General features: G+C 43.5%; 1 protein-coding gene across 1 annotated transcript; it reads right to left on the bottom strand.

Annotated features, from left to right (window-relative positions):
• Window positions 1-6772: 6772 nt before the first annotated feature.
• Window positions 6773-8786, bottom strand: AZG2 (Xanthine/uracil permease family protein). The gene has a single exon (XM_088986537.1). It carries the CDS (start codon window positions 8597-8599, stop codon window positions 6899-6901), a length of 1701 nt encoding a protein of 566 aa, XP_088842663.1. The 5' UTR covers window positions 8600-8786; the 3' UTR covers window positions 6773-6898.
• Window positions 8787-24345: the final 15559 nt, after the last annotated feature.

The raw sequence follows: 24345 nt of genomic DNA, 5'->3' as shown, positions 1-24345 counted from the left end.
ACTTGTTGAAAAAAAAGGAAAAGAACATATGCTTTTGTAAGAAAGTTATGCTTTTTTTTTATGGGTTCGACTATGATATAGAAAAGATTAAAGATATAATATCTGAAAAACAACTGATCAATAAACTAGAATCATAACGTGATAGAGAATTAGATGTTATTTATCAAAATTCATAGGTGGGTTTTGATTGGTCAAAACTCTTCTCATATTGTATCTTTCTTACATCATAGATTTTCCCTTTTATGGCCCAAACAATTTATTTGAATACCCCTTATGAAATGGGCTTTTCAAACACTACTAGACCTACCAAGATTATGCGCCATTTGGGAGGACTTCTGCGTTTGGGGTGTGTTATGTTAATCAAGCTGCGATGGTTGAGCCCAGTATTCCAGAGAAGCTACTCAGAGTTTCATATTTGAGCAGTGGCTGTATGAGGCCCGGCTTGCGAGTAAAATCAATCATATTTGAGCACTACATATGATTGATTTTATCAGGGGTCTGGTTCAAGGGTTGCGTCGTTGTAACATGTAAAATACTACCATTTGATATGATGATGTAACCATGTGAGTCTTAGACACACAGACACATACATAAATCAATCTTACTCGCAAGATTATATTTTAGTGAGATTGCTTGAGAGTTGAGGGACTGATCTGGTATGAGAGAAGTCACAACGAAGTATCTGGCTTCAGACTCCACTTCACAACACAAGGAGTCCTATACCCCATGATCTTTCCATTCAAATTAGTCAGTCTACGCTACGGGCTACGGCCCACAGAGCTAAAGTTGACTATACATTTATAATTATTTATAAATAAAATGAGTCATGACTTTACTCCAATTCCATAGCTCAAGTGACTTGCTCCACACGGACATGAACCAAGAGAAAGAAGAAAAACAGAACCTTGCTACCCAAGCTTTCCAACTTAATTTCATTTCAGGAGCTAAAAAACCAGGCAGAGCTATAAAGGGAGGGTGAGAGAAAGGAGGCAAAATCTCAGAATTCTGTAATCCATTAGCCTCCAAGACAAAGGTGGGAAGATGAAGAGGGAGGGTCGACAACATGGGATGGTTATGAGCTACGCCATCTTGCCATCGCCATGGAACCCAAGACCCAATTCCAGAATTGTCAACAAACTTGGTTCACCTCCGACCGCCGGAATTTACACTAGAGTGTCGTCGAAGCCGACCAATCACTCGAAATTCACAGGAAAATGTGGTCGACCCAAGTGTGAGGAGTGTCATATCCACCCTGCTGGCAAGTCGAAGGACAAGGCTAAGGGGACCCAGAAGCTCAGGTCGTCCGACGTGGTGACGAATCATCGATTGGTTGCTTGGAGAGTCGTGGATAAAGGCCAAGGATTGAATTATGCCGGGCTATCTGCAACGGCAATTCTCAGTCATTTGTCCAGCTGCAATGACCTCTGGGACGATGAAGACGAAGAGTACTATGCCGACGACGCTTATAACGATTCTCATGGGTTAGGGGATAGTGATCCGGTCGAAGCAGTTGAGTCGGGAGAAACTGATGAAGTTGTTGATGATGACGACGATGATTGTATGAGTTTTTGTGATGTCGGATTTGTGTTGGAACAGATTGATGGTGATGAAGGTTGGTGCTTAGTGGCCGAGATGTGAATGTTTGACTGAATCCTTGAATTGCCAATTTCAGTAATAATTGAATAGAGAGGGAGGGGATCTGATTATTTGTTTGATCTCAATCTCTCAATCTCTATGTGTGTATGCGTTTCTTGTTCATTGTTGCAAGTTTCTTCTTCCTGGTATTTCGTTTATTGAAAGACTAAGCGTGATCATCACCCAGCAAGAAATGCGTCAGCTTTTGTGTTTCCTGTGTATGGAATGATGGAAATACGTGGTCAGAATTACATCATTAGTGAAATATTAATGTCCACTAATTAGTAGTTACGATAGATTGGGTTTCTTCTCTTGCTTTATTATTAGACTATTGGTCGAGTACTTGATTGAGTATCACATACATTTGCACGAGAAAGAGGATTATAGGATAGAGAAATGGAGTGGGTTTGTGGATTTCACGTTTCAGTTAGGTCAAAGGTTGGGTTGGCATTAGGCTGGGCTCATCCTATTCAAGGACTAAAGCATGGGCTAGCCCCAAAATAAAAAGCCCAAGGATTTGGGCTCAAGTCCAATTTATGTAAAATTTTGGGTTGGATTGATTTGGGCTTGGTTAATTGTCTCGCCTAACACACACCCCTACTCAGGTAATATGGGGGCATTCCCTTGTCTTAACCCAATTCTAAACTCTTTTGTGGCCTTTTTGTTCAAGTGGTGTCCATGGCCATGGGTCGAGTTAACTAGTAAACCTACCATGATTTGTCCCTTATTGGGTCGATTTAGGTTGAGATTACACTGTAATACCTGAAGCGTTTGTTAGTTGTACCTATAACATCAAATTTGATGTATCAACTATAAATGTCAATTATCATACTCAAACCTACAATTTTCTAGTTGAAAAACTCTCATATGTGATGTGATATATGTTTCTCAATTTTTAAATATGGTGGATGGATGGTAAGTTTCTTAGTTTTTAAAATAAATGACTAGGGTTTAAGCCTTTTAACTTAATTTTTTTTTAAAATACGTGCATAATAATGTAATATATATGATAAATAATCATTAATTAGCATAAATAAAGAGGTGAAATTTTGATAATTAAGTAATTTGTGAAAATAAGAGGTCTTGAGTTCAAATCTTCTAACAACATTTTAAAATTTCACTTAGGCTGAGTTTGGAAACGATGCAAATGGAGTGTAAATCCCGGTTAAGGATATATTTGCACTCCTGTTCATTTTTGCCTGTGTTTGGCAACATTATATTAATGCATTGACAAATGTCAAAAAACACATTTTCCAATGCATATTTACATTGATAATAAGATGTAAAATTACATCAATAAAAAAGAAGTAAATTTGAATTCAAGTGGGCTTTTGATAAAAAAGGCATATGCTTTATTTGAATTCGTATTTGCACCCATTACAGCTAAAAGTCTGCTAGAAAGGTAAATTTATTAGTGCAAAACTAACCCAACTTTACAATTTATATGGACTGTTTTACACTCTACATATTTGCATTCACACTTATTTGCATCGTTTTCAAACACAGACTTATGTATAAATCCAAGCGGTTTCATAAAATTGTGACCGGTTCACTGATTTTTCAGTTCAACTGGCCGATTAACCAATTTTCAGCAAGTTTTGAGAAAGTCCGGTTATTAGGATGACTGAACCAGTCAGAACCCTGGGTCACGGCTCAACCGGTTCAATTGGCCTATTTGACCTGACAGTCTAAACACTGATTTACAGGCAAAAACTCCATTTTACGTAGGTCAACAGTTACTAGACCAATTTTACACTAATTCCAGTCCAGAGAAACAATTATTACTAATTCCAAAGAGAACAATGAATTATCTTATAAACTAAAATCCAAGCAGAACATTGGACAATTCGTCAATTTCATATTCACAAAATGCCAACATTAGCCAAAAATGAATGCAGTTACGAATCAATTTCAAATTCGTAAAAACTGCTATTCTTTTCATCAAAAGTTCAAAACAAATGAAACCCCTTGGAAGCGAAGGCTCTAACAAACCAACTCAAAAGCGAAAACATCATATAGGAAAGTCGAATTACGTAGTTGATGAAACACAATCAGAAGCATTCAGTGGATGTGTACATGGGACCCTACTGTCCATAGCCTGGCATGATGGCACTTGGGGTGTGTCAGGTATGACACGATTGTGTGGGCCAGGGGTTTCAGGTCAGTTGGCTGGCATGGCCCGTAGGCTTACAATGGGTTGAGTGTAGCCCGTTTGAGAAAACTAGCCTTTGGGTCCTTGGGAGACCCCTCAAACGATTAGTTTCAGCTTTTTTAGGGGGTTTTACATAAATACCCCTCAATCAATAGCTATAAGCTTATTAATAGCTATATAGGGGAAGTATTTATATATTTTGGCTTTTGGAGGAAGAAAAGACAATAATGTCCCTCTAATAGCTATATGCCTATTTCATATATAACTTGCTTTTTTGGGAATTTGAAGTCATTTGGGTAAAGTGATAAATGACTTTATAATGACCAAAATACCCTTTTTAACAGCTAAAAAATGATTAGTTTTTAGGATATTTTGGGCAATTGAATTATTTTCAAATCTTATAAATAACCCTATCCTCCACCAGTCCACCATTCTCATCACACCAATTCAGCAATTCTCATACTCTCTTAGTCTCTCATCTCATACCGGCATATTGTCATACAGACATATATACTTAGGCACTTAGCAATTTAGGAGGCTTTGAGGCTTCAATTGTTGAAATCAAGTTGAGATAAAACCGGTAATCTGAACATCCGGGTAAGTGTAATTAAATTAAGTTTTATTTTTTTTTAGATTTAAAAAATGGGTGGCTCAAACCAATTCCCCAATAGTAAGTTTACTAGCTTGATTCAGAAAATATTTAAAATAGAGGATTTTAAGGGGAAGGGAAAAAGAGTCATTTGCCAAAAATGTAGGATTGACTTTAGCTTTAGTAGCAAGGGTGGTACTAGCCACTTGGGCAGACATATGCTCTTCTATAAGAAACAAGAAAAAATACATATACTTTAAATGTTTCTTGAATGGTGAGAATAAATTACAAGACAAAGGAGGGCATGACACTACTACACTTGATTAAGTAGATGATTAAAGTCAAGGAGTGGGAGTAATTTTTTCAATTTCATTTAAATTATTTATTATTTTTTCAACAATGTAACTTTTTTATTTTCAATAAGTAGATTTTTATATTTTAAATGAAATAAAGTTCCATTTTTTTTTTTCAATTTGTTGTCCATTTTGATTTTGGTAAGTTTTTTTTTTTCATTTCTTTGTTAAAATTTTTATTTTTTCAATTTATTCCCAAAGTCCAAACGAAAGTTAAGTATTTTAGTTTTACTTGGTGAAAGAAATTAGTCTAGGCCTTTTTGACCCAGTTTGGCCCAGGCCAAGGCTTAGCCTGTAGCCCAACCCAGCATGGCTCAGCCCCATAGCACAGCCTGCAGCACACTTGGCCAGGCTCGTGGCCCAACCCGGCATGGGCCCACATGGACTTGGGCCATGGGCCATGCCGGGCCGACCCCCAACTTAACCTAAGAGAGAGAAACACGGCCTGACCCGGTCCGCATATCGTACACTTGAACATTCGAGGACGACAGATAAAGGAAAAACAAAGTGCGAAAAGAATATATAATGATTTTATGATACCATGAACTCCACACATCCCTGCTCAAACCGTAACTTGCAATAAAATCGAAAACCCCTAAAACGAACTAATTAAGCAGTGAATTACTTAACGGATAAAAATGGGAAATAAAAAATAGAAAACCAAAATAACAAAGACAATGAGTTCAAAGTTTACGGGATTTTAGAGTATTGAACTCTAGATTAAATATGAATCTGAAATTAGGAAAATGTTTGGATAGAACATAGAAGGTCAAGGTTTGTAAGAAGGCAGGAAACAGATACCTAGAAGTGGCTTTAACAGATAACAAAATAAAGGATTTCCATTAAGATGGCTTAGCTATACGTGTGTGTAAGTTCATTCTATATTGTACCTTTTCGAATCAATCAGGCTTCTCTTTACTTTGGCTTACTAACAAATATATTTTTTGTTTGATGGTGTCATTTAATTTGGAGGAAATTCTCAAATCTGTTTGCTTTCCAGCATGGTAACATTTATACCAGTAATAAGTTAAGGATGCTCATAATAATGTAGAGCATATTTCAGGATCGATGTTGCTTAGTGATGCCGTATATCAAAGTTCAGTTTTGAAGCAGCAAAATCATTAATTAATGATTTATTTATTTGGTAATGAAGCAACTTTTGTCACTCAAAGACAAAGACAAAGAGGTTTTTAATTTACGCTCCATCTGCTTCTGTGCTTTTGCTTATAATAACAGTGTCTCCTTTTCAGTTCTGTGTCTTGGGTTTCAGTTCCAACAGGAGGCATTCGATACTCCTGATGCCTGGGAGAAAATATGAGATGAAATTCTATGGGTTGGGGTCTTCATCTAATGCGAATGTGCGATACGAGTCTATTAATTGATCTGGTTGAATGGTCCAGGTTGAATTGACACGTTGTTAGGTCATTTGTATGGATGTGGTAAATGACAGTACTGCCCATTCTGCAATTACAAAGGTGTTTAATTCAATAAGTTACCACCCAGGATGCATCATTTGTTGATGAGATAAGCAATTGAATGGACTCACGGGGTGGTCCTCTATGTCCACACACGTATGTCTGGTGATTCCCTTTTCCCCATTTCCTAGATCCGGGGATTTGGGGCATTGGGATGGGAAATTTTCATCCCATTGGTGGGGGCGGAGAGAGCATTCCTTGTTCTATAGGATTTCCATTAATATATATAAGTGTATGTATAAATTTATATATAGATAGATACATACATGCATCTATATATTAATATTTTTAAAAATATAATTAAATAAAATATGATTGAATATATTTGAATATTTTTTCATATATTTATAATTTTTAATTATTTTATTTTTATTTTTTTAAATAAATAAAAAATAAAAACAAAATGATTAATATTATAAAAACTCACAAAAGAGTGGAAATCCCCGAAATAACCATATCCCCATTAACAGAGATGAAGATAGGCTCCCATTCCCCACCCACGCCATTCCTAGTTAGGACTTATGAGAGGAAATAAATGTACCGAATTTTTCACATTGGTGGACGTACTGGACGTGAAGACGAAGCAAGTACGGGCATTATATATATATATATTTTAAAGACTAAAGATACAAAGAAATAGTTACAAACTTGAAGTTGAAGGCTTGAAGCTACCGATGGAAAATTAAAAGTTGAGTTACAACAAGTCAGCCGATGAATCAGCAGTAGCAGTTGCATTGACTTGATTTCTAATTCCACCTACAACCTTCCTCATGTTCATCAACCATGTTAAAGAGCTCAAAATAAGATCATATAGGCTAAGAGCCACGTAAAGCCCAACCCCACCGATAACCCCATTGGATATAGAATAGGTGAATGGCATGAGCATCATGGTAACAAATGCAGGAGCACCTTCCTTAACCTTCACCCACTCTATGTCTTTGGCCACCCTCATCATCATCACTCCAACCATGACCAGAGAAGGCCCTATTGCCCATGGTGGAACACTTGCCAAAAGAGGCGTGAAGAACAACGACAAGAAGAAGTAGAACCCCACAACCAGAGCTGTTAATCCTGTCCGACCTCCTTCTCTGATCCCTGCCGATGACTCTATGTATGTCGCAATGGGGGATACTCCCAGCGCCGAACCCACAACCGTAGACCCTGCATCAACCATGTATGCCAAGTACTCTCCTTCAAAACTCCCATTCTCATCTACAAATTCCCCAACTTCAGCCACCGAGTACAATGTCCCCGTCGTGGCCAACACATCCACGTAGAGCAACGTAACCAAGGCTACCCAGACCTCACTTCTGTTGAACCCTCTGAAACTTACAGCCCCAGCAGTGCTCTTGATTTTATGGAACTCCACCACCTGCTTGAAATATTTGTAGTTGGTGTCGCCGAGAGTGGTATTAGGAAAATACGTTACGCTGGTGCCCCTAATCCATGAAACCAACGTCACAAACAGGATGCCATAGATCATGCTGCCCCTGATTTCCTTCATCAGCCCGTAGCACGTTACTAGGAAGCCCACAGCGCCGAGCCAGAACGTGGGGCTTTGCATCTTTCCGTTCTCGCACTCGCCTGTGACTGGGTTCGTGCGGGAGCAAGCCGCGAGGGTTACCAAGGTGGAAGAACTCGGCCCCACGAGGCCAACGCCTTGTTGAGACTGCAGGCCGACGAATGCAATGAAAAGGCCGATGCCCGCCGCACAGGCAAGCCGGACTGGCCGAGGGATGAGACGCGCAAGCCTTGCGCGCAAACCAAATGCAGCTATCGCAAGAAAAACACAGCCCTCCACCAACACTATCGCCAGCGCCGTTTGGTATGAGATGGAACCTGATCCATGATACCCCACCAAGTCGTATGCAAAATAGGCATTAACCCCCATACCTGGAGCCAAGGCGAAGGGTAAGTTGGCTAACAGCCCCATAGCGAAGCAAGCAATCATGGAAGACACAGCGGTGGCCACTATGAGGTCGCTTTTGGTTTTTGACAGGCAGTTGTCATAACCCACATTTGCTTTGAGCTTGCAGTCCGGCCCTAGCTTGTGCTGTGTTGTCGATGTCGATGCATTTGCGTTTGCGAGATGTATGTCAATGGTGCAATCAGAGACGGAGCACGTCCCGCCGGAGTCTCCAAGTATGGTGGCATTAACAGTGATGATGTAGGCCATCGTGAGGAAGGTAGCAGTCCCTGCACGCACTTCCCTTGTAAAGCAGCTCTTCCTAGCCTCCAGCTTGAAATATCTTCCTACCCTGCTCTTAGAAACCGCATCATTTAAACCTCCTTCCAATCTTCTCCATGACTGTCGTAGCCTTGTACAAAGCTCACCACCCATCTCTCTCTGTCTCTGGCCCCTATTTGCAGTTGCAGAGCTGCACCCATGACCCATCTCCCAACCTTTATAGGACCAGCAGTTGGAATCTTCTGATGAGCAATTCCTTTTAGACTACAAATTCAGAAATCAAAATGAGAATAGGACGCGTTAGAAGCACGGGATTTTGATCCAATGCAGGTACCCCTTACCTTAGATCAGGATCCACTTAGACTGGAGCGAGCCGTTTGATACCAATCCAACTGCTGACATCATTGAAAGGAACAACCCAGATAACCAGATTGCAGACTTGTTTTAGCAAGGCCTAAAGGCACAGCTTAGAATAAAAAAGAGGGGGGGGGCCTTGTAATCGGCTCTACTAAGATTTCATATATATATATTTCTCGTTACTTGCAAGATTCCGTTGGCATTTTAAATGCTAAGTGATATTATAACATCAATCTTGATATGGGAATGTGCATTTTATAATAATATGGGCATTATAGTAACCTCATTAATGCATGCGTAGGCAGGTGAAGTATTCAATGTGATTGAAAGTTCAATGGTTCTTTCTTTGATAATAGGGCCTCAGAGGAAGCGAGACATAAAATATGAGGAAAGAACTGAAATGGGTAATAATTAAAAAAAATGGGGCTACATCCCAGGCATTTACTCGGGGCCGGGGAGAGGGAAGCGATTGGCTTGTTTATTGTATTTTCCCCAGAAAGGATTCAACTTAACCAGATGGGAGGAATGCAATGTACGAATTAAGAAGGTTCTTCTTTTAAGGGTTTCTTCTTCTTTTTTTATTTTTTTTTCTGCATTTGTTTCTCATCATTTATCCCACTACCCCATGGCTACCTAGGCCAAGAAGAAGGTTTCTGTCACACCACAACACTGAGTATATATTATTTGCAATGTGTTAGCTCAGTAATTTCACTCCATGAGAGTCTGAGACCCGAGTTGTTTGGGTGGCAGCAGGCTCACTGAAATCGAAATGAACGGGTTTATTAATAATCCACATCCACATCCACAGGGAGTAGGGACCACCATCCCTCCGTATTGGCTTTGACCACATAAGATAAAAAGTGTTGGTGTTGCCAAATGCCAATTCAGAGTTTCACTCAAATAAGCGATCTTTATATTGCTAGTTGCTACATGTTCAATGTTCAACTGAGACTTTGTTTATTTCTGATCGCTAGCTATATCTAGTACTCTGGTTTCCACGTACATCCAGCTCTATATCTATATGGTATTTCTTAGTACACAATACAATACAGGAACAGGAGAACTGGAGGGGAGGGTGTGGAGAGTGGAGACAGAACAGAGTGCACGTGAGGTTCACTGACCTTAACAAAGAACCTGTAGGGTGTAGAGGTTTGATCTCCCCATATATGCCTTCCCTACTTAAAGCTTCTTTGTATTCTTCTATTGTTCAGCATCCTGGAGGCTGTAAAACGGGGCTTAAAAGCTTGAAGCTGAAGATCGACATTTCTGCCTTTTTATGCCATGTCGGCATGTCGCAGCGATTACTGTAACTGCAACTTGCCATGTCTTATGTTTTAAGGGGGGAGAGAGAGAGAGAGGTATAGAAGGTGTGTAGCGAACAAGCGGAGGTCTTTTAGGCGCATTCCCAGAGGACTTGCCCGTCTCACAAATCAATCCTAATCCCCCATTTTGGAGATGCAGGAACTTTTGCTTTATTTATTTATTGATATGGGGTTACAATGTACAAAACAGGGTAGACCGTCTCATAAGCCCCCCAGCCCCAACTGTGATGAGAGTGGAATTTGATCCCATGTCTCCTCTACAACCAGCCATACACCTTATCAAATGAACCGGTTGGAACCATCGTTTTTGTTATATAATGTTGATATTTACCTTGCTTCACGTTCAGGTCACAAAAGTTAAATTAGAATATTTTAATAATATAATATCAATATTTATAAATAATGGTTATCTAAATATGATTAATCATTGAGTTAAGGCATTTCAAGGAAGTGAAATAAAGAAAATTTAAAATTTTAATGTCTTTTTCATTTTTTCATCCTTTAGTTAATAACTATGTACGTGATTTGCATGTAGTAGTTCTAGATGATGATAATGACAGTAATAATGTATGTAGAATTTTTTATAAAATTCATATATATATATATATATATATATATTATTTTTTGTTTTTATTACTAAGTGAATGCAAATTGCAAAGTTTGAATCGGATCATGTAAATACCTCATATTGGGCTGCAAAGTTTTGGGTATCATTAATAGACTTGCCAGCTTGGTTGGACTTTTATTTTTGTAATATTTTATCTTCTTAGTGTTTTTTTTTGTTTATTTATAAAAAAAAATGTAAGATTTAAAGAGAGGGTATTCAATGAAGTGAAAAGTAATAGTTCAAATTATATTTTAAACCTCACAACTAAACAGGGATTAAATTCAAAAAATGATATTTTAGTCAAAAGAAAGTTTTACAATCTTATGTGTATTTTTAATAGTAGTGCAAATATAAAATTATAGATGTGTTCAATTTTTTCTATAATTATTTTTTGTTTCTACGTGTGTAAAAATAATTCTGTCATGTACACTTACTTTTTGTTTAATATGATAAATATATGATATTATACATGGGCACAATGTTTTTTTATAAAGTTTATGTTTTTTTTTTCAATTTTATGTTTTTATATTTTATTAATTTTTATTATTTAATTATGACATTAAAGGTTGACACATTTGACCCATAAGTTGAACTATTGATCTCCAAATCAAAAAATAATTTCATTTTGTTTAGTTTTAGATTATGTATTTCATTTTCATCATCATTAAAAATAATTATTGTTTATTACACTTTTTCAATTTGATTAATAAAAACATAATAAATGTGGCTAATTTTTTATACATTTTTACAATATTTTATATTTATTTATATTTAACAATTTATTATTTGACTATAATTTCATGGATTGATTAATTTGACACTAATGGTTGAATTGCTTAGCTATCACTTGGATAAAGAATGATTTTATTTTTGAGTAAGTTTTAAAATATATGGGTTTATATTGTTAACATCATTGGGCATAGTCGCATAGATCTAATTAGTAACATTCATTAGTGAAAAAATAACTTAAATATAGGATTTAATAAGTGAGAATGAGAGTTAATACTTTAAATATAAGACTTAATGAGAGGGGATTAAATGAGATTAAAAGCATTAATTGAAATTACATTTTCAACCTCATAATTAGGGATTGACTAAATACACAATGGGCAGTTTAGTCAAGAAAAGTTTCACACCCTCATTCGTACTTTTTATAATAGTATAGATATAGATTTATAGAACAGCATGCTATGTGCCCTTATGCTGGTTAGATTAAGGGTGTTAAAGGACCGGTTTTGGACTGAACCCCATCGAAACCAAAATCAATTTAGATGGATTGAATGGACCAACAAGACATTAAATTGGACCAGTCCAGACTTAATGGTCCAAAGTATTTATTAGATTGGATTGAACATGCTCCATCCATAATGAATTTATATTGGATTGGGTTGGACTCAGCCAATATGTGGTCCATGGATAGAAAATAAGAATATAGGTGTTAGGGGACCAGGTTTGAATTAAAACCAATCTAAATTAAAACCAATTTGAATAGATTGGATGGTCCAAATTGATCCAAAATATTCATTGGATTGGAATGAATCTGATCCATTTGCAATGGACTCACACTGGACTTGATCGGATTGGACCAAATCCAATCCAATTGATACCCAGGTTGGATTAAGCATGGTGCATGGATCCACCGAAGATTGACCTTTTTTGCCCAGTCTCACATTGCCCGACCTGTCCCATCCCAAAAATTGCTGGGCTTGGGCTAGGGCGGGCCCAATCTGGACCTGCATTAAGCCTGCCCATAATAGGGGCTGGGGCTGGGCCTGGTCAAAACAAATCCCAAGCCCGACCCATAATCATCCCTAGATACCTTGGACATATATTGTTAAATATTTATTAAATTCATATTATGTATATTAGCAAGGTTGGCTGAATGTTACATGTCTAGAAAGAGTCACAGGAAGTTCACATGAATCCAATTCACTGAACATCATCTACAAGATTTGATTTGAATCTAAATATACATGAAACAAATTTGAATTTGGGTAATATCCAATTCAATCCATCCGTTTGCAGCCATATAAGTGAGAGCCACTGATCTTTTAACTTCTTCAATGTCCATCAAACTAAGTATCATTAACATTGTCATTTAAATTTTTGACAAAAGTGTTAATATGAACGCTTTTCCTTGTTGTATTCAACATCTTCCCAGCTACTTCTATAACAGCTTTTGGACATCTAACTGATTTTTCCATTCACTATTGTTTAGAAATGAAGTGACGTTTATTTGTTTTTGTACTTTTTAGAAACACTTTTCTTTATTTTTTACTTCCCTTTATTTTTACTTTCATTTAGGAGCCAATTGGTAAATGTTTTTAGGAAGATCTTTCGGCAGATAGACAAAAGATGTAATGAGCTTTTGGGGTTTTGTTTTTAAAGATTTAGACCGTTTGGCAAGTATCCAAGTCTACCATGATCTACAGAATAGTTAAATGAAAGATTTTAGGTGTAGAAAGATAAGAAGCTTCATTTGAGCTTTTTAGAATATAGGCCTTTTCAGTTTCCCACCTTTCATTGCCAAATGGAGAAATACCAAATTTTGGTCTTTCAAACTTTGAAAAGCCTGAAAGACCACAAAAAGACTTGCCAAATACCCCCTTAGTTAGTCATTTATCTAATTGGATTTTCAACTTGATTTAGCGTGATCCGGTCACTCCTAGCTGGCACTCACGTGGCTCCTGAGAGGTACCTGAAACGAGGAGGAAGAAGAAGAATCCCCGGGGGGCTTGCTCGGCAGGAACGCTCCGACGATTAAGTCAGTATTCTGTGTGAGAAGCAAAGGGAAGACGAAGGCTAAGAGTGCAGATTGTGCCAGTGGTTCGAAGATACCTTGTTCCTTGAGAATAAACCCCTTATAACAGAATTCCGTCGCATCAGGCCCTCTGACTTCTGACAGGGCAGGTATAACCACCACTGTTAGTCTGCCACAATCGTTACAAGCAAGGCTGAGGTGGCATGCATCGGGCCATCGTCGCAGGGTACGTGCTTGCCAGGTGTAAGGCACCTTCTAAAGGTGGCAGCCGCGATGACGTCTGACGGGGGACATGGCTGCTATCCCTAGATTTGTTGGGTACGGTGGTCGGGCAAGAGATCTTTTAGCGGTATGCCGAACTACCCTTTCGTGAGTTACCCTGTGCTGGGCTATCCCAAAGGCGGCGAGCTGCCTGTGGCAAGCTATGCTGAGCTGTCTGGCCCGAAGTGTTTTCACCCCGGGGTGCCTAGAGGTGGGTCAGTGAGCTCCCATCGGGGAACGACCCAAAGTCCATCGGGAGGAGCTCGAGTATCGGGAATGGTCAGGGTACCCCGACCTCGGGGCACCCCGAAGTGCCTTAACCCCGAGGAGGAGATGCAGACCGGACAACCTCTGACGAGTAGTTTATCCGCCCAGTTTCCAAGCTCAACTCAGTGAGACCCTCCCCCCGAGTTGTGGTTGTGTCAGTTGCGTTGTCACGCTGAGTCACTATTTGAGCAAAGTCACGCCCACGTGTACCCGTGTTGCGAGGTCAGGCCAAATCACCCTCCATCAATTGCCCCCCACTCCCTGCGCTGACGGCGATGACCCAGCGCAGGGAGGTCATGTGACGCGCTGGGTGGATTTGGCATCGGTATTTATGCCGCTTTGTCGCACGCTCCGTCCAGCTGATCCGGTCTAGCACCCGGTTCGATCGAAAAAAGATTTGAGTCGCGTCCAGATCACACACGAACTTCACGCGACTTGGACTTCACGGACGTCAAAAACGCGCTAAATCATTTTTGCCTTGATGAACCCACAACCGTAGCTATAAATAGGGGGTCCCTTGGCCATTTTCTTTGCCACAAAGCTTTCGTCGTTAGCGTTTGAGCTCGCGCCAGGGGTCTCTCAGCTCGGGTCTTCCAGTTCATCCTATTCTCACAGTCCGGTTGCGTTTCTTTGGTGAGTCCTCCCGAGCTTCCTTTTCCCTTCTAGTTTGTTTCTTTCCCTTCAGTCCGCTATGTCGTCTAGCGAAGACAGCCTTATCGACGAGCCCGAGGTGGGTACCTCGGCTCGGGGTGTCCCTTCTGCCGCCCAACCATCCGATGTACGGGTGGCTTCGGGTCATCTGGCATTCACTTCCCACCGAGGTCGGGTTCCAGATTAGTTCAGCCCTTCTACCATGACTGTGGAGAGACTCTAGGACCTCATATAGAAGTTCCATCTTCTTGAGGAGTACTCTTATAGTCTTCCTACTAGCAATTTCCCATGGGAGCACGGTCCTAATGAGATCGTGGCCTTCAGGGAACAATTAGTAGCCGGGCTCCGACTTCCTCTCCACCACTTAATTTCTAAGGTGCTGGTGCACTTCAACATAACCTTGGACCAACTTCACCCGAATTCCATACGAAATATAGTTGGGACCATTTCTCTATGCTTCAACCGTTCTCTTCCTATTGACCTGGACATCCTTAGCACCATTTTGGCCATAAAGAAGAGTACTTCGGGCACCGACGGTCTTACTACCTGTCTCCCCACCCGGGGTTCAAGATCATGCACAGACTCTCGAGTAAAGTCCTGGCCTGGAAGCGGGACTACTTTGTAGTTCAGAGCAGCACGGGGTGGCCCTTCCCTACTGACTGGAGGGTGGCTGTTCAAGACCCCAGTGTCATCTTAGATGGGAAGACCAAGAAGGCACTCCAGATGCTGGCTCAGCTCAAGCTAAATTATAAAGACTTCACATTTGAAGAGAGGCTCGTTCAGGCCGACTTGAGCTCGGGTAGGTTTTGCTTTACTTCGGCCTTTTGCACATATGCTTACTTCGGATTGCTAATGTCGTGTCTTGTTGTAGGTCCCATGGAGGCGGAGAGAATAGATAACCAGAAGCTCTTCCGCCAGATGAAGAGAAAGAAATGAGTAGCCAAGAAGGCGTGCGTTGAGTCCCCGCAAGCTTCATCCGAGGCCCAACCTCCGCAGACTTCATCTCCGGGGCCCGAGGTGGTGGCGGAGCCCGTCATCGACTTGGAAGAAGGGGCGGTGCCTTAGGGGCCCGAGGTGGTAGCGGAGCCTGCCGTTAGGCCCACTGAACCTGCTGCTGAGAGCTTTGTCGAGGCTCGTGCTGCAGGGGCTGTTGCCGGGAATCATCCTACCGAAGCTGCCGCCGAGGCCTCTGAGAGTTCCACTCACGATGTAGAGATGATGGCGTCTAGATCGGAGGGCCAGGGGTGTCATACCGTCTTGAACCCCCAGTGCAGCCTGGAGAAGAGCAAGCTGGTTGCATACCCAGGGGAGGTCAGCGAGTGGGCTGATCTCACTCCTAGTCAGCTCGGTGCCCGAGCTACCACCCATACTATGGTGGTGAGTCTCTTTTTCCCCCTCCTTTTTTCTCTTCTTCTTCTTTTTTTTTCGATTTCCCTTTCGCAGGTGAACACCGCCATTCGCGCCTTGACCCTTCAATCAGATCGGCACTTGAGGCGGGCTCTGGAGGCTGAGAAGTCATCTCGTGCAGCCCATACTGAGTTGAGGGCAACTCGCTGTCAGGTCCACCGCCTGGAGAGTGACACCTCGGCTCAGAAGAGCTTCATCAAGGTGTTAATGGTGGAGAAGGGGGAGCTGGCCCGAGACAAAGATAAGCTGAGGGCTAAGGTAAACGGGCTCAAGGTCGGTCAAGAGCCCTTAGGGCTTGAGGTGAACAACCTCAAGGTTGAGCGGGATGTCCTAAAGCTCGAGACGCAAGGCCTCAAGGAGGCAAAGGGGAAGCTGGAGCATGAGGTGGAGTACCTTCAAGAGGATATAAGATAGAAGGTTGCAATCTTCGAGGGTGCTCTCAAGGAGGCCAAGACTTAGGCTGTCATCGACTATGTCAAATCTTCAAGGTTTGACGATGTGATGACCGAGGCCTACCGCAAGGTCTTCAAGCTCAACCGATGGCTAATCAGGGACCTCTACCTCGACCTGGATACGAGCGCCATCACCACCTCACGGATCACTGACGACATCGTACGTCAGTCAAAAGATGATCCAGATTCTGAAGATGAGGGCGTCGAGATGAAGTAGAGGATGCTGGCCCAGTTAGTGCTCCCGAGGAGGTCCCTAATAGGGGCAATGAGCTTCCGAAGTAGTTTACTCCCTGTATTTGTAAACTTAATCCTCTCCCTTTTTCTTTCTTGTAATCAAGACGTTCTTAATGGAATTTCTGTTATGAATCTTCTGCAATGAAGAGATTTTTTCTTTTTTTAAAAAGTTTGCGCAATTCATTTTTGTTGAAATGGTTATCTCACCCCAAGCTATTGACCTATCGAGTTGAACTTTCGAAGTGGGTGTTCCTTAACGGCCATCGTGGCCCCGAATAGTTTGGTAGGGGTAGCCTTGTGTACGTCGGGGTGGGACATAGTAGGGCGCATGCCCGACCTGTTTGCACCCAAGGTAGGTTGCCATCTGTTATCCTCAACGGGTCCAACTCTTTTCATGCCATGGCGGGCTATTTGTTGTGAGGTTTGTGCCCGAACTGCCTGCACCTCAGGCGCTGCAAGTACTTGGTTCGTGCTAATGGGGCAACTTAGCTTTGTATGCTACCGAGGTTTCTTCATTAGCTTGGCATTTCAGCCCTTAGGCGGGAGGAGTGGCTCATGACCCACTCTCAGAGTCTGCCCATGTCATAGAGGTGACTGGGTCCTGTTGTGCCGAAGTCATATTAGCTCGATATTCTGGCCCTTAGGCTTTGGGAGTGGCTCGTGGCCTTCTTACAGGTAGTATTGTCTTAGGTTGACAATATTCCATGCTCGAGGTACTTGTTTCCCTTTGAGGGTCTCGAGCTCGTACGTTCCTTCCCCGAGCACTCGCTTCACTCGGTAGGGACCTTCCTAGTTGGACCTGAGCTTGCCGGCGCTGGGCTTAGGTACCATAACTTTATGAAGGACTAGGTCACCAACGCAGAGGTTCCGCCACTTGACCCTGACATTATAGTACTGAGCTACTCTCTGCTGGTAGGCTACGGTCCTAATGTACGCGAGGTCCCTTACCTCGTCGAGTAGATCGAGGTTGGTACGTAGCTCATCTTCGTTTGTCTGATCACTGTATGCTTCTAGTCGCAGCGTAGGTACTTCGATCTCTGTGGGGATCACTGCTTCGGTGTCGTAGGTGAGATTGAAGGGTGTTTCTCCTGTGGCAGTCTTCTCCGTGGTCCGGTATGCCCATAGAACACTGGGTAGTTCATCTGCCCACAATTCTTTAGCTCGATCCAACCATGCCTTTAATCCGCGGAGGATGGCTCTATTCGTGACTTCTACCTGACCGTTTGCTTGAGGGTGTGTGACTGAAGCAAAATTCAGTCGGATTCTCATGTCTTGGCACCAGTCTTGGAATTTGATATCCTCGAACTGCTTGTCATTGTCGGAAATCAATACCCGAGGTAATCCGAAGTGGCACATGATGTTCTTCCAAAAGAAGTTTTGAACATTTCGGCTTCTACCCACTTGGTAAAGTAGTCCACTACTACTAAGAACTTCCTTCCTCCTGTTGTTGGCGGGAATGGCCCGAGTAAATCGATGCCCCACTATGCAAAGGGCCACGGGCTGGTGAGATACTTGAGGTCGGCAGCGGGTTCATGGTGAATATTGGCATGCCTCTGGCATTTGTCACATTTTCTAACAAGCTCAATGGCATCTGTCTTCATTGTTGGCCAATAATACCCTTGTCAATGTGCCTTATGGGTGAGGGCCCTGCCCCCCAAGTGTCTGCCGCACAGACCCTCATGAGTTTCGCGGAGTACAAGCTCGGCTTTGGTAGGTTGCAAGCAACGCAGGTAGGGGAGCATGTAGGATCTCCGATATAGCCGTTTGTCTATCATGACATATTTGGTTGTCTGGCGCTGCACCCTTCTGGCTGCATTGCGATCTGTAGGGAGGGCCCCGTATAGCAAGAAGCTCGCGAGCGGGTCAATCCAGCTCGACTCTGCTTGAACGACGAGAGCAAACTCCTCTGCCCCCTGAGAATGCTAGGCCGAGGTAGGTCCTCTATGTACACGGTTCTCATGGTGATGTCGCTGGTGCTGGCTAACCTGGACAGGGAGTCGGCCTCAGCGTTCTCTGACCTAGGGATTTGTCTGATGAAGTATGACTGGAAGTTGAGCATGGCCTCTCTGACTTTGGCTAAGTAGGTGACCATGGTCGGCTTGCGAGCTTCGTACTCGCCAGTGACCTGGTTGACCACAAGCTGGGAGTCGCTACAAATAACGATGTGCTTGGCTTTTACTTCTTTGGCTAAGGCTAGTCTAGCTATCAGCGCCTCGTACTTTGCTTCATTGTTAGATGTCGCAAACTCGAAGCGTAGCGTGTACTCCAGTTTCATGCCACTTGGGCCATGTAGAACTATTTCGGCTCCGCTGCCCTGTTGGTTCGAGGAGCCATCTACATGAAGGATCCAGGGCTCCTCATCCCAGCTCGCGCTTGGCCTAGCTAGGAGAGATGCCACACTGGCTGCTACCTCACGGGGCTCGGATTGAACCGGCCTGGCAGCTTCGGGCTCACCCGAACTGGGGACCTCGTGCTCAATCGGCCTGGGAACTTCGAAGCTGAATGTGCACTCGGCGATGAAATCTGCTAAGGCTTGAGCCTTAATGGCAGTTCACGGCTTGTACTGGAGGTCGTACTCGTTGAGCTCAGTGACCCACTTCGTCAACCGACCAGAGACCTTGGGCTTAAGTAAGACTTGCCTCAGAGGTTTGTCGGTGAGGACGATAACAGTATGGGCTTGGAAGTACGAGCGAAACTTCCTAGCTGCAATTACCAGTGCGTATGCTAGTTTTTCTATCTCCGGGTATCTTGTCTCTGCTCCCTGCCATACTTTACTAAAATAATAGATGGGTCGTTGGACCTGATTTACTTCCTTTATTAGTACCGAATTGACCACTTCGTCGCTCGCCGAGAGGTACAGTTCCAAAACATCGCCCTCCTCGGGTCGGATTAAGATTGGTACACTAGCAAGGTATTTTTTGAGCTTGTCAAATGCGGGCTAGTAGTCTTGGGTCCACTCGAACCCTTTGCTCTTAATCGCCTTAAAGAATGGCAGACATCGGTCCACCGATTTGGACATGAACCGGCTCAGGGTGGCTATGCGGCCATTAAACCTCTAAACCTCCTTCAACTTCCGGGGTGGTCTCATTTCTAAGATGGCCTTAATCTTATCTGGGTTGGCTTCAATGCCGCGCCTGTTAACGATGTATCCTACGAATTTGCTCGAGGTCACACCGAATACACACTTGTTCGGGTTCAGTCTCATATTAAACTTATGCAAAATTTCAAAATCAGAATGCAAGTCTTGTATTAATTCATGTGATAATTGAGTTTTGACGAGCATGTTGTCTACATAGCATTCTAATTTTCTGCCAATTAATGGCACAAACAACTTATTTACAAGCCTTTGAAAGGTTGCCCCTGCGTTTTTTAACCCGAAGGGCATAACCTTGTAACAGTATAGACCGAACTCCGTGATGAAGGCAATATTTTCTTCGTTCGCTGGGTCCATCTTGATTTGGTTATAGCCCGAATAGGCATCCAAGAAACTTAGCAACTCATGCCCTGAGGTCGCGTCCACCAAGCGGTCAATTCTAGGGAGCGGGAAGTAGTCTTTTGGGCAAGCCCAGTTTAGGTCGGTGTAGTCGAACGTAGGTTTCAAGTCACTTTTATGCAACTGAAACTGGTCAAACGTAGCTTTGAAGAGGATATATGCCAAGCTGCCCGAGTCAACGAGTACGCACTTAACCTCAAAGTCATTGATCCTCAACTTTATCACAAGTGCGTCATCGTGGGGGTAGTGGACCCCTTGCACGTCGTCTTCTGTGAAGAAAATTGGCTCTTCTGTCCTCGGTTGCTTTGGAGGATTCCGTTCTTCCTGGGCGACTTCACAAACTGACATCTGAGCTGCTGCTGCTGAAGTGCTGCTGGACTCGGGAGCATCCTTACTGTGCTCCCCTTGCCGACCTGCTTTATTATTATTGTTGTTGTTTTGTATTCCTTAAATATCCACGACGGATGGGTTCTTCAATCTCGTCACAGTGATTTTTACATTTTTTTGGTACTATGACCGTGATCTTTGTGAAAGCTACAACATAGATTCTTATTTCTCTCAATGGGATTTTCCCTCAAATGGGGTGGCCACTTCACATACGGTGCGTCCTTGATTGCCATCAGGATTTCGACCTGCTTCGTTTTTAGTGGGGTGTAATCAGTTCGGTCTGCCACAAGAGCTCGGAACAACTAACCTGGCTTTGCCCTCCGAGCTACATCTTTTTTTCTTTTGGATGTCCCCTTGACTGAAAGGCTCTCCTTCCCTTTTCCTCTTTTTAGACGCTCCTTCGCCCTTCTGGTTGATCTCTTCCTCGGTGGCTATGAACCTGTCTACGAGCTTAAGGAATTCGATTATGGTCGTTGGTTGGTTGACGACCATGTGCCATTTGAACTCTTTGTGCGTCATGCCGTTCTTAGTTGCTGCGAGGCGCACGACGGGGTCCAGACGCGATATCTGCATACAAGCGTCGTTGAACCGCTTGATGTAGCCCCAGATGGACTCTCCCTCTCTTTGCACTATGCCGAGGAGACTCTCTTCAGTTCGCGGGCACCACTTACTGGTAACAAAGTGGGATGTGAAAGCCTGCGCGAACTGCGCCCAACTTCTTATTGATCTGGGTGCCAGGTTCCAGTACCATGTGCAGGTTACTCCTCTGAAAGTGGTGGAGAAGGCCACACACATGCATGGCTCATTTGCTCTTGATAGGTGCATTTGCGACTGGAAGGCATCTATGTGATCATTCGGGTCGAACGACCCGTCGTACTTATTAGGAAGGGGAGCTTAAAATCATTAGGCATTGGAACTGCTAGGAGCTCGGGAGATAGGGGGACTGAACTGAAAGGATGGGTGCCTTGACTTCGCCCGAGCTTACCTCTTCTTTGCCTTCGAGCTCGGGTAAGTCATGGGTGGCAGACCGGCGAGCTCGGCGGCAGCATCTCTGCTTCTTGGCGGGCTCGGCATTCGTGCTGCTCACTTCTGTACTATCAGGAATGGTGTGTGCAGGAAGCAGCTCAGGCCAATGGTGATGGCTACGAATAGAGGGCTCTTGCTTGGAGCCTGCGGCTAGGATTTCGAATTTGTTTTCCAGTAATGGGGTACTAGGCCTTGAAGGCTGAGGCGACATGGGCCTGGCGAGCTGAGGTCCCCCTGACCTGACTGCCCATGGCGAGGTCGGAGCGGCCGATCTTTCTTGTCTGTCACGGGAGGAGGCATGGCTTCTTGGAGGGTTCTGGGGGGCCTCTCCTTGGCGAGATGGGTGCTCCTCCTGACGGCGAGACCTGTCTCGCTGCGAGACTGGGTGTCGAGGGGGGAGTTGCGATTGTTGAAGCTGAGGTTGCGGCAGTTGGGGAAATTGTTGCCGATACTGGTACTGAGAGACTTGGTGTAGCACATGTTGTTGGTAGATCTGGAATTGTTGAAACTATTGCATTTGAGCCTGCATGGCCCGCATGCACTGCACCAAGTCTTCCAACTGGTTCGGGCTGGCCGCAGGGGGCACAACCGAGGGTTCAGTGAAGGTTGTTCCGACTACGGTAGGGAGTGGAGCAACGACGGGTGCCGTTGTAAGAGGTACGTCCAAATTGGGGATACCGTCCGTTGAGAGGGGGATGGTGAACTGTCCAATGTAGATAGTAGGAAGCTGGGGTTGCTCCCTAGAGTTATCCATCTCTGTGCTTCGCCCAATGTTGCTAGAGGAAGCCATGAGCGTTGAGTTTTTGGAGAGTAAAAGGATGTGGAAAATTTAGAGAAAGGCTTTTCGAAGTGTTTCCCACAGACGGTGCCAAATGATGTAGCATGATCTGGACACTCCTAGCTAGCACTCACGTGGCTGCTTAGAGGTACCTGAAACGAGGAGGAAGAAGAAGAATCCCCGGGGGGCTTGCCCGGCGGGAACGCTTCGACGATTAAGTTAGTATTCTGTGTGAGAAGCAAAGGGAAGACGAAGGCTAAGAGTGTAGATTGCGCCAGTGGTTCAAAGATACCTTGTTCCTTGAGAATAAGCCCCTTATAACAGAATTCCATCGCATCAGGCCCTCTGACTTCTGACAGGGCAGGTATAACCGCCACTGTCAGTCTACCACAACCGTTACAGGCAAGGCTGAGGTGGCACGCATGGGGCCGTCGTCGCAGGGTACGTGCCTGTAAGGTGTAAGACACCTTCTAAAGGTGGCAACTGCGACAACGTCTGACGGGGGACATGGTTGTTGTCCCCAGATTTGTCGGGTACGGTGATCGGGCAAGAGATCTTTCGGCTGTACGCCGAACTACCCTTTCGCGAGTTACCCTGTGCCGAGCTATCCCATAGGCGACGAGTTGCTTGTGGAAAGCTATGTCGAGCTGTCTGGCCCGAAGTGTTTTCACCTCGGGGTGCCTAGAGGTGGGTCAGTGAGCTCCCGTCGGGGAACGACCCGAAGTCCATCGGGAGGAGCTCGGGTATCGGGAAAGGTCAGGGTACCCTGACTTCGGGACACCCCGAAGTGCCTTAACCCCGAGGAGGAGATGCAGGTCGGATGGCCTCTGGCGAGTAGTTTATCCACCCAGTTGCCAAGCTTAACTCGGCAGCTGCGACAACGTCTGACGGGGGACATGGTTGTTGTCCCCAGATTTGTCGGGTACGGTGGTCGGGCAGGAGATCTTTCGGCGGTACGCCGAACTACCCTTTTGCGAGTTACCCTATGCCGAGCTATCCCATAGGCGGCGAGCTGCTTGTGGAAAGCTTTGTCGAGCTGTCTGGCCCGAAGTGTTTTCACCTCGGGGTGCCTAGAGGTGGGTCAGTGAGCTCCCATCGGGGAACGACCCGAAGTCCATCGGGAGGAGCTCGGGTATCGGGAAAGGTCAGGGTACCCTGACTTCGGGACACCCCGAAGTGCCTTAACCCTGGGGAGGAGATGCAGGCCAGACGGCCTCTGGCGAGTAGTTTATCCACCTAGTTGCCAAGCTTAACTCGGTGAGACCCTTCCCCCGAGTTGTAGTTGTGTTAGTTGTGCTGTCACGCTGAATCACTGTTTGAGCAAGGTCACACACACGTGTACCCGCGTTGCGAGGTTGGGCCAAATCACTCTCCATCACAACTGATTCTAGAAAACCAATAATACTTTCTCTTTTTTCTTAACTTATAAAATATAAAATACTAAAGTAATACAAAATAGGATTTATGATAGATTTATAACTTGAGGGCATTACTTTAGAGCAAAAATAGTGTAAAGAATTTCCTGCAGTCTTGTACTATCCTTATTTAATAGATGAAATTAAAATAACAGCTTTTTTTACTATAATTTTCTTTAAATTATCCTAATATCAAAATTAAAACCCTTTTAGGCTAATCCAAAGTTTGATCATTGTATTCTTCACTTTTTAAAAATTTCTTGAAAAGGAGATAGGTCCGGATCGGGGCATTAAGGGTGCAAATGGACCAGATCCTATTTGATCGAATTTAAATCACCTTTACTCAGATATTCGGATAAGAAATCGGATGTGTTATATATATAAGAAATCAGATGAGATCCTATTCTTATCCTATTCTCATCGGATAAGAAATCGGATCGGATTCAGATTATCCCTATCCGATTTAAGAATATCTGATCCGATGTGTTATATATATATATATTGTTTATTTATTTATAAATATATTATTTATATC

The sequence above is a fragment of the Nelumbo lutea genome, chromosome 4 (genome assembly GCF_056320005.1).
Source record: "Nelumbo lutea isolate HS-2025 chromosome 4, American lotus-T2T, whole genome shotgun sequence".
Lineage (NCBI taxonomy): Eukaryota > Viridiplantae > Streptophyta > Magnoliopsida > Proteales > Nelumbonaceae > Nelumbo > Nelumbo lutea.
This window is presented reverse-complemented; position numbering and strand designations above follow the sequence as displayed.

Bases quoted from the DNA above. Each gene is read 5' to 3' on its own strand.
- AZG2 (XM_088986537.1), bottom strand. From the start codon at position 8,599: ATGGGTCATGGGTGCAGCTCTGCAACTGCAAATAGGGGCCAGAGACAG.